Genomic DNA, 9,410 nt, shown 5'->3' with positions numbered 1-9,410 from the left:
GTCTCTCATCAAAAATGAGAATAATTGCTGTTCTGCCTTCATATTAAGGATGCATTAGGAATCACATAATATGTTTTGTGAACAGCACTGACATCTAAATATGTGAAGAAGAAACTAGAAAGCTTAGAAATACTGAGGGATTTCCAGAAGAGCTCTCCTTTTAAAGCAACACAGATAAAGGCCCACTGACAAAGTAGTCATATCTTAGCAATTTACTGTTTGGACAAATATGACAAGAGGGGTGAAGTACTGAAATGTCACTGCTGCTCAAGGATGTTGAGCTGGTCCCTAAAATTTGGTATCTAAGTTTTGGTACCTGAATGTAGGAGTTAGATTCAGAATCCATAAAGGTTACTTGGGTTTTGTTTTGTTTTTAAATGCATACATTAGTGCATATGTGTCTGGCTGGCTGTCTTCATGCATGCACATAGGCATATATCTGGAGGTCAAGACAACTTGGAAACTTTGTTCTCTACCATGTGGTTCCTAGGGAATCAAGCTCTGGTCAGGCTTTCCACCTTAACCCACTGAACCATCAATCAATCACACCAGCCCTTTGTTGTTTTTTGTTTGTTTGTTTGGTTGGTTGGTTGTTTTTGTTTTTTTGTTTTGTTTTGTTTTGTTTTTCCGAGACAGGGTTTCTCTGTAGCTTTTTGGTGCCTGTCCCGGAACTAGCTCTTGTAGACCAGACTGGCCTCGAACTCCCAGAGATCCGCCTGCCTCTGCCTCCCGAGTGCTGGGATTAAAGGCGTGCGCCACCACCGCCCAGCGGGCAGCCCTTTGTTTTTTAAGACAGTCTCTTATCTCCTAGGCTGACAATGAACTGTCCTTCACCTCCCAAAGTGCTGGGATTGTATGGAGATACCACCAAATCCAGTTAATTTTTTTTAAGTGAAGTAAGAGTAGACATACATGACAAAAAGATAAACTACAGACCAGATGATAACTGTGTACTGCTATCAGGGAAAAAATTCTTGGAGGGGCTTGATTTTCTAGTGTCAATATTGAAATGTGTTTTCACAAAGGGGTGAATGATCACTTGCATGTCAGATAACTACTATGCTTGCTAAGTACCAGGTTTGCTCCATCCAGTCATCGGCTTTTTATGTCCACAAAATCTTCGTATTGTCTCAGAATGTTGGTGCCTCCAGGTCTATAAAATAGCTTGCTTTACTCTTTATAAGTATAGCTTTTAGCCATGTTAACTCCCTGAAAAGAGTGAAGCAGGAGGATAGTTTGAGATCAGACTGGACTAAGTAGAGAATCCCTGTCTCAAGAAGAATAAAATAAAACCAGGCCAGATAGTGGTATACCTACAGTCTCAGCACTGGGAATTTGAAACAGGGGGACCCCCCCCAGTCTTAAAAAATTTGTAGAAACGGCTGGGCGGTGGTGGCGCACGCCTTTAATCCCAGCACTTGGGAGGCAGAGGCAGGCGGATCTCTGTGAGTTCAAGACCAGCCTGGTCTACAAGAGCTAGTTCCAGGACAGGCTCCAAAACCACAGAGAAACCCTGTCTCGAAAAAAAAAAAAAAAAATTTGTAGAAACGTACTTATTATAGTGTTTGCTTCATGATCACAGTACAGTGTTTTGGTCTACGGTCTTGAGATGGGGCCCCAGGTTAGTTTCATCCTTACTTCTGAAGTGGTTGGGACACATGCAGTTACTGTCTTGGTTTCTCTTGTGCATAACTATTCAAGTGGTTCCAGCAGCATCAAGAACAAGGAGCCACCCATGGGAACCAGTGAACTAAGCTTCCACATAAGCATAAGTGAAATAGCTTCCTAATCAGTACATTCAGCCATTAAACCTCATCCTCAGTGGCACTGTGGCTGTACACCACTCTGCCCTGCTGGGTTTCTATTTACTTTGTGCATATTGACTTGTAAAACAGGCTTAAGAGTTCTACCTGTGCTTTTGCTTCTCACCTCTAAGCCTGCAAACTGGAGTACAGTCTCAAGGCCCTTCTGGGATTCTTGAGAGATGGCTCCAAAGTTAAAGAACACTGGCTATTCTTCCAGAGGCCTGGGGTTCATTCCCAGCACCCACATGGCAGCTTAAAACTCAACTGTCAGTAACTTCAGTTCCAGGGGATCTGATAACTTCACACCAATGCACATAAAGTTAAATTATTTAAAATATTTTAAAAATATATATATTTTTTTTTAAAAAAAAGGCCCTTCTGAACTTTAACAATTAGATGTAAAAGCCACTTGCACTTTAGTTGAGCTTTCTGTTCCTTGTGCTCCTGGATAGGGGGTTGAAACTAATGAAGTCAAAGTCACAGAGAATGGGTTCCTCTCTATTCTATGCCACTAACCAAAGCAAAACTAGAGAAAGCAAATGTGAGAAGCAGAAAATTCGTGTTCAATGAAATAGGAGATGGGAATAGCACAGAAGTGCCTATTAGACATTTTTGTACTTTTTTGCGGTTGATCTTTCACTATGGACTCAAGGACAACTAGGAGGCAAGGGAGAAGAGAAAACAAAGGCAGCAGTGCTTAGACCATGGAGCCCATAGAATGAAAAGGGGCTGAAGAAGTGGCTAGCGGTTAAGAGCACTCACTGGCTGCTCTTCCAGAGGACCCAGCGCCCACATGGCAGCTCACAACTGTAACATCAGTTCAAGGGGATCTGACACCTTCACAACAATGCACAGACAATAAATTTAAATAAATCATTAATTTTTAAAAAGGGGGGAAAAGTTTTAAAAAGAGGAGTAGGAAAACAAAAATATCCCAGGATTGGCCTGACACAGAAGACTGACCTCAAGGCTTCCTAAAGTGGACTTTTCATAACTTCTGGTAATTTCTGGAATAAATACATGGCAATATGCAGCAAAATGCTGACCAATAAATGTTCCTTTTAAACTAAGGAGAAATTTTGGTCAGTTTTAGAATGAACTTCCAATTTCTGATTACACGTGGCTAATGCTGAAAAGAACTGAGACACAAGCAAACTTGGGACAGAGGTGGAACATTTCAGAGTCTTTTGCCAATGACAGATCAAAGAAGACAAGATGGCAGTATCTATTGGGATTCAGGCTGCAAATTGGGCATGGGGGTGGGTAAGGATCAGAGGGACAGTTTCACCACTAACTTTGTGTTACATTTTACTACTAAACAGCTTCAGAACACACTGTTGGGATAGTCTCTGCCCTCACTTAGAAGAGATGAACTTAAAGACAGATGTCATACAGAAAAGACAACCAGGGCTGGAGAGATGGCTCAGCGGTTAAGAGCACTGACTGCTCTTCCAAAGGTCCTGAGTTCAATTCCCACCAACCACATGGTGGCTCACAACCACCTGTAATGAGGTCTGGTGCCCTCTTCTGGCCTGCAGGCATACACGCAAAACAGAATATTGTATACATAATAAATAAGTAAATAAATAAATATTTAAAAAAAAGAAAAGACAACAAGCCCCACATCAGAAAATAATTTTATTGTAAAATCGTGTTTGCTTCATGATCAGAATAGAAAAATACTATGAACTACTAAAAGGGTTCTGGGTCTCCATCTCTGAGCATTGGGTTGGGGGTATTTGAATCAGTCCAGGAGCCCACCATCATTACTTTTCATGCTCATGCAGACAGATGTGGTACATGTACAGGTGCTGTGGCTCAGGTCCTGATGGAAGCCCAACAAGCCCAGATGGTCCACACAAGGAACTCTGGCCATGATGACCAAGGAAGAGAACTTGAGGTCAGTAGGAGCTGTTAGAAAGATCAAGATGGGGACAGCATTGCCCCTCCCTACCACAAAAGGTCAGTATCTCCTGTTGATGTTCCTGGTTTAAAGATGATGCCAGTGACCTCAGGTAGGTGCTCAATGCCCAAATGTCTGTTCTGAGGAAAAACCACACAACCTTTCCTAGGCCAACATGACCTACCACTTTTCACAAGTGTGGCTGAAGTACCAGAAGAATGGGTTGTCACCCTGATGGGCTACCAGCTGGAATTCTTATACTTCAGATCCTCTCCATACTAAAGGCAGAAAGAAAGAAACTGTTAAATGACCAGTGAGTGTAGCTGGAGAGATGGCTCAGCAGTTAAGAGCACTGGCTGTTCTTCCAGAGGACCCAGGTTCAATTCCAAGAACCCACATGACAACTCACAATTGTCTGTAACTCAAGTTGCAGGAGATCTGAATCCCTCACACAGACATACATGCAGGCAAATCGCCAATGCACATAAAATAAAAATTCTACTTTTTTTTTTAGAAAAAAAAAAGCATTGAGCAACAAAGTTAGCTTGAAATCTGCATATTTGAAGCCTCTTTTTTTTTTTTTGTATGGATTTTTTGAGATAGGGTTTCTCTGTGTAGCCCTGGCTGTCCTGGAACTCGTTCTGTAGACCAGGCTGGCTTCAAACTCACAGAGATTCACCTGCCTCTGCCTCCCGAATGCTGGGATTAAAGGCATGCGTTATCACCGTCCAGCCTATTTGAAGCCTCTTAATTCCAAAAAACCAGAAGACTATCTTCCTTAAAAAGAAGCTTTTGGGAGTGGAAAGATGGCTCAGTAGTAAAAGTACTTACCACCCAAGCATGAAGACTCATGAAAGGAGAGATGGGATTTCTTGGGTAAGCTAGCTAGTTTGGCTAGCTGGACTAGCCAAATCAGAGAGCTTTGGGTTCAAGTGAAAGACTCCAATATAAGGTGGAAAGTGATTCATGAAGACATCTGGCATAAACATCTGGTATGCACGTGCGCACATACACACACACACCTGAATATTTGTATATGCACACAGGTGAACATACATATGCAGATACACATGCAACCTTCCTACCTACTGGAAGTAAAAAAAAAGGCATCCCCATAGACACCTCTTCAAATCCAGTTTCCTACACCTTTCATGCCTTCAAAGAGCAATGCATCCATCCCTGGGTGGAGAACCCAGCCCTCAGCAGTAATACCTGGAAAAGGTGGCCAACGTGAGCATCTCAAGCAGCAGCTCTGAGCCACAAAAGAAGAGCAAGATGCTGTTCATGATAGCTTCTAGGCGGAGCACGTAGGTCTGCAGCAGCAGGTAATATGAAGCCATCATGGCAGATGGGAAGGTCAAGGCCACACTAATGCCAAGGGGCATCTTTCGCTGGCAGAGGTTTCCCTTCGTACCTATAAAACACAGCCCCCAGAGTCACCAAGTGGTGACTGCTTTTCCTGGCATCAGCTTGTATTTCCTCACCTCAGAAAGTATCTGGATGTGACAGATGGGCAGAGTAGAGAAAAATTACCCTGATTGGGAGGTGTCATATTTAAAAGTGAAGCCCACTGAACTAAAACTTTGAAGCTTCAGGGTGCTACGTGATTGAAGTCATTTATTCCAGAGGCCCTGCTTCCATTCTGACTATGCAGGGAACAATGGGATTCTGCATCAAGAAAAAATTTGGGAGGCAAAGACAGGTGGGTCTCGAGTTTGAGGCCAGCCTGGTCTATACCGAGAGTCCATGATAGCAAGGGCTAAGGTGTCACAATTGATAGTTTAAGATCATCCTGGTCTCCTTGCTCCAAAAAAATCAAGACCAAAGTGTGTGTGTGTGTGTGTGTGTGTATGTATAACATATATGCATTTGAATCCACATGTATACATAAAGCAACATAAAAATTGTATATGTAAAATATGAGTCTACAATGTACATATGTGTATGTGTATATAAATACACTAAAAACTTTCCAACCAAAATGGAAAACAATTTTAGAAATGCCTTAAAAATATCTGTTACTTAAGGCTAGAGAAATGGATGGCTCAGTGTTAAGGGCCATTGCTGATCTTCCTGAGGACCTAGCTTCAGTTCCCAGCACCCACATGGCAGCTCAATAATCTGTAACTCCAGTTCCAGAGGATCTGATGTCCTCTTCTATTTTTTCCTTTTCATTCCTACTTGTGTGTTTATATGTGTTTACAAAGGTTAGAAGACAACATTGGAGTTGGAGTTACAGACAACTGTGAGTTGCCTGATGCTGGGAACCAAACTGGGATCCTCCTCCAAAAGCAGTAAGGCCTCCTAACCACTGAGCCATCTCTCTAGCCTGACACCTTCTTCTGACCTCTGCTGGCACCAGACACACATGTGGTCTTTACCATTTCCCCCTCTTGGGTTGTATTTTATCACTGTTTTCAGAGACGATACATTCTAAGTAATAAGGGTTTTGCTCTGTGTTTCTGGGGTTTAAAAACTTCTAGAGAAATCCTTGTTTAGAGAAGTGGAGGGAATCTTAGAGCTCTTTAGGCCTGTAATGCCTTACTCTCCCAAACAAAGCAAAGAAGTAGGAACTCTTGTAGCAGTCAGGCAACTGGTTTTTTTTTTTTTTTTTTTTTTTTTTTTTTTTTTTTTTTTTTTGGTTTTTCAAGACAGGGTTTCTCTGTAGCTTTGGAGCCTGTCCTGGAACTAGCTCTTGTAGACCAGGCTGGTCTCGAACTCACAGAGATCCGCCTGCCTCTGCCTCCCGAGTGCTGCAGTCAGGCAACTGGAAAGGAATATCTAAGATCAAATGCTACTGTCGGCCTCTAGTCCCACTCAGAAATACACAGGTGAATCTTGACCTACCAGATCCAGCCTCTGATAGGGAAGTAATGGGATATCCTACCAGATCCAGCCTCTGATAGTGAGCCTAGGTTATGTCCTTTGTCTTGTTAACCAGGTTACAGTCTCCAGCGTGTCTCATAAGGAATAGAACTATTTTCTGAACAACACTTACCAAAAAACAGTCGTATTACTTCAATGCCAAGATAAAGGAGCAGCATCACCACATCCAAGACTAGGTTGGCTGTTGGGTACGGCAGCAAGAGACCTGCTGGTGGAAAAGCCAGAGTCTACAACACCACCTAACCATCCCCGCACACCCAGGAACAAGGACACTAGTCTTAGCTTCCCACGAACCGATTAGAGAAGTGTGGACCGTTATAGCCGCAGGCTTTTTTACTAAGTCTGTGGGGGTTCCTCTCTGTCGAATGAATGAATTATAATGGTACACAGATCTGAATATTTCAGCAGAGACAGATGGAAGAGTCAGGATGGAAAAGCCCACATTTCCCAAACTCAAGATACTCTTGCTGCGAGAGATTTCCTACTGAATCGTTCTAAAGCCATCAGCTGAAGAGACTTCTGCCTTGCAGTGAAGAGACATGCTGTAAAGGCCAGAAAAGAATGAACAGGTTTTTTGTTTTTTTTTTTTGGTTTTTCGAGACAGGGTTTCTCTGTGGCTTGGAGCCTGTCCTGGAACTAGCTCTGTAGACCAGGCTGGCCTCGAACTCACAGAGATCCACCTGCCTCTGCCTCCGAATGAACAGTTCTTGGTGGGAGTTGGCGCTGGGCTAAAGAGGGAAAGAGCTGTTGGGGCAGAGGCAGTCAAGCCCAGCCTTACCTTTATACAGGAAAATGAGGAGCTCCAGCAGGAAATAGGTGGCATAGTACCACCCATTTAGAAAGAACAGGACTTCCAGAGGGGTTGAGGACAACCTTTTATCTGAAAAAAAGCAACACAAAGATGGGCAGAGGGACAGCTGGAGCTCTACTTCCTGTATGGTTCTGTAATCCGAAGAAAACACAAGATCGTGATGAAGGAGGGAAAACTTCTGATTGCTTATGAAGTGGGAGCATGGATGTGAAGGGGCTAGTCTTCGACCTCCTTTCCCAGGAATTATTTGCAGGCGTCTTTTCTGGCAATTCAGCTATCATCAGAACTGAGAGGCACCTCAGAGATCCAACCCTGTCATAGCTGAAGGGGAAACCGGGGCGCAGAGACCAGCAGCAGGTCTGTGCAAGGCTAGAGTCATCCCAGAAAAGGGCCAGCCCGGGATTATTAAGGGTATCCGAGTTCTACACATGCGGGCACTCGGGGTGGTCAGTGCAACGCAAGCCTGACTTAAAAGTGAGACCCTCAACTTTTAAGAATGGGGAACTAAGTCGAGCTCTGGAGAGCAGAGAGGTGGAGGGACTGGCAGGTACCAATGGGACAGTGGGTAGAGACACACACCTCCGGAGTCTCACCTCGCGGCGCCATGTTCAGTCCCCATGGAAACTGCGTACGCGGCAGCTCCTGGAGCAATGTGGCGCTACCGGAAGCGGGCAGCTCCTGGCCGCTCTGCCTGTCCGTGCCACTCTATGATCACTCCACCGGGTGCGCGCGCGGAGAAGCGCTCGCGGTCAACCGCCTACTCTGGTCTGTGGGAGGCCAAAGGGTTTGTACGAAGCTTGAGAGTCCAGGAGACCCGAGCTGCTCTCGCACCCTCTATCTCCAGCGCCCTGGCGTTGGGCTGAGGGGCCCGGTGTAGCAATGTGGTTGGAGGATCGGCCTTGGGCCCACCATTCTTCCTTCCCACCGCCTTGTGGAAAACAAACGCCGCAAGCCACTGACAATGCACTAGGCTTGCCTGGGTGTAACAAGATACTGCTGGAGACACCGAAACCGTCCGAAGTAGGGAGTTCTCTTCTAGAAGTACAAATAAAAACAGTGGTGATTCTCCTGCGACCTAAAAAGTGCAAGGATGTTGAGGGGAGACAGCAGACTCCCAGGTGGGAAGCGTTTCCATCAAGCTGTGAGCTTTGGTTGCACTTTGAAGCAGCAAGAGTATGTTGCTGCCGCCAGGGGAGTGGAGGAGTAAGGTTTCTGAAAGAACTCAGGTTGACTCAGCCGGCCGGCCATAAGATATGGCAACAAATGACTGGGGGAGTAACTTGTCATGAAAGTGTTACACCCCTGGCTAGTAGGAGTGTGGGTAAAGACTGTAATTGTTACTTCTCAATGAGACCTCAAGGGAAAGGAATTCATAACCTGGGGAGAGAAATTGACGTGGAAAGCCTCCCTCCACTGCTCCTCACCTCCTCCTCCGCTCTCCTGACTTCACCTCTGTTTTTGCCTTCCACTGGTACATTGTTTTGTTCTGATTTGGTTTAGTTTGGTTAGACAAGTCTCCCTATGTAAGCCAGACAGGCCTGTCCTGCCTTTGCTTCCCGCCCAGTACTGGGGTTATAGATGGGTGTCACAATGCTCTGGCTGATCTTAGCTGGAACTTTTAGGGACCCTCTAGCAAGGGTCAGAGGCAATGGAAAGGAACTCCGGTTCTGTACCCCATCTGCACTGCCTTTTTGCACTCCTCTGGGCTCAGGATTTCTGGAAAAGCAGTCAGTGCTCTTAATCTCTGAGCCATCGCTCCAGTTTACTTTGTTTTTGAGATTAATATAATTACATCCTTTCTCCCTTCCCACCTCCACGTCATCCCATATACCCCTCCTTGCTCCATCTCAAATTTATGGCTTCTTTTTTCACTAAGTGTTGTTATATGCATATATGTGCACACATATACATATATATTCCTAATTAAAACCTGCTCAATCTGTATAATTTTATCTGTCCTTTCCAGGGCTGATCATCCTGTACAGGATAGCTTAATTGGTGTGAT

General features: G+C 44.6%; 1 protein-coding gene across 5 annotated transcripts; it reads right to left on the bottom strand.

The window, feature by feature from the left end:
• Positions 1-3,464: 3,464 nt before the first annotated feature.
• On the bottom strand, positions 3,465-8,355 carry Tmem216 (transmembrane protein 216). Of its 5 annotated transcripts, none has more exons than XM_057778491.1 (5): positions 7,999-8,355; positions 7,373-7,474; positions 6,707-6,799; positions 4,921-5,122; positions 3,465-3,986 (listed from the first exon to the last, which is right to left on the bottom strand). In XM_057778491.1, exons 1-5 carry the CDS (start codon positions 8,009-8,011, stop codon positions 3,971-3,973), a joined length of 426 nt encoding a protein of 141 aa, XP_057634474.1. In that variant the 5' UTR covers positions 8,012-8,355; the 3' UTR covers positions 3,465-3,970. The 5 variants fall into 5 exon arrangements, with proteins under 5 accessions (XP_057634474.1, XP_057634473.1, XP_057634475.1 ...); XM_057778490.1 differs by having other exon boundaries at positions 6,707-6,802; positions 7,999-8,354; XM_057778492.1 differs by having other exon boundaries at positions 6,707-6,802; positions 7,985-8,034.
• Positions 8,356-9,410: the final 1,055 nt, after the last annotated feature.

Source organism: Chionomys nivalis, chromosome 8 (genome assembly GCF_950005125.1).
Source record: "Chionomys nivalis chromosome 8, mChiNiv1.1, whole genome shotgun sequence".
In the NCBI taxonomy this organism is placed as follows: domain Eukaryota; kingdom Metazoa; phylum Chordata; class Mammalia; order Rodentia; family Cricetidae; genus Chionomys; species Chionomys nivalis.
The sequence above is the reverse complement of the archived record's forward strand: the minus strand, read 5'-3'. Positions and strand labels throughout refer to the sequence as shown.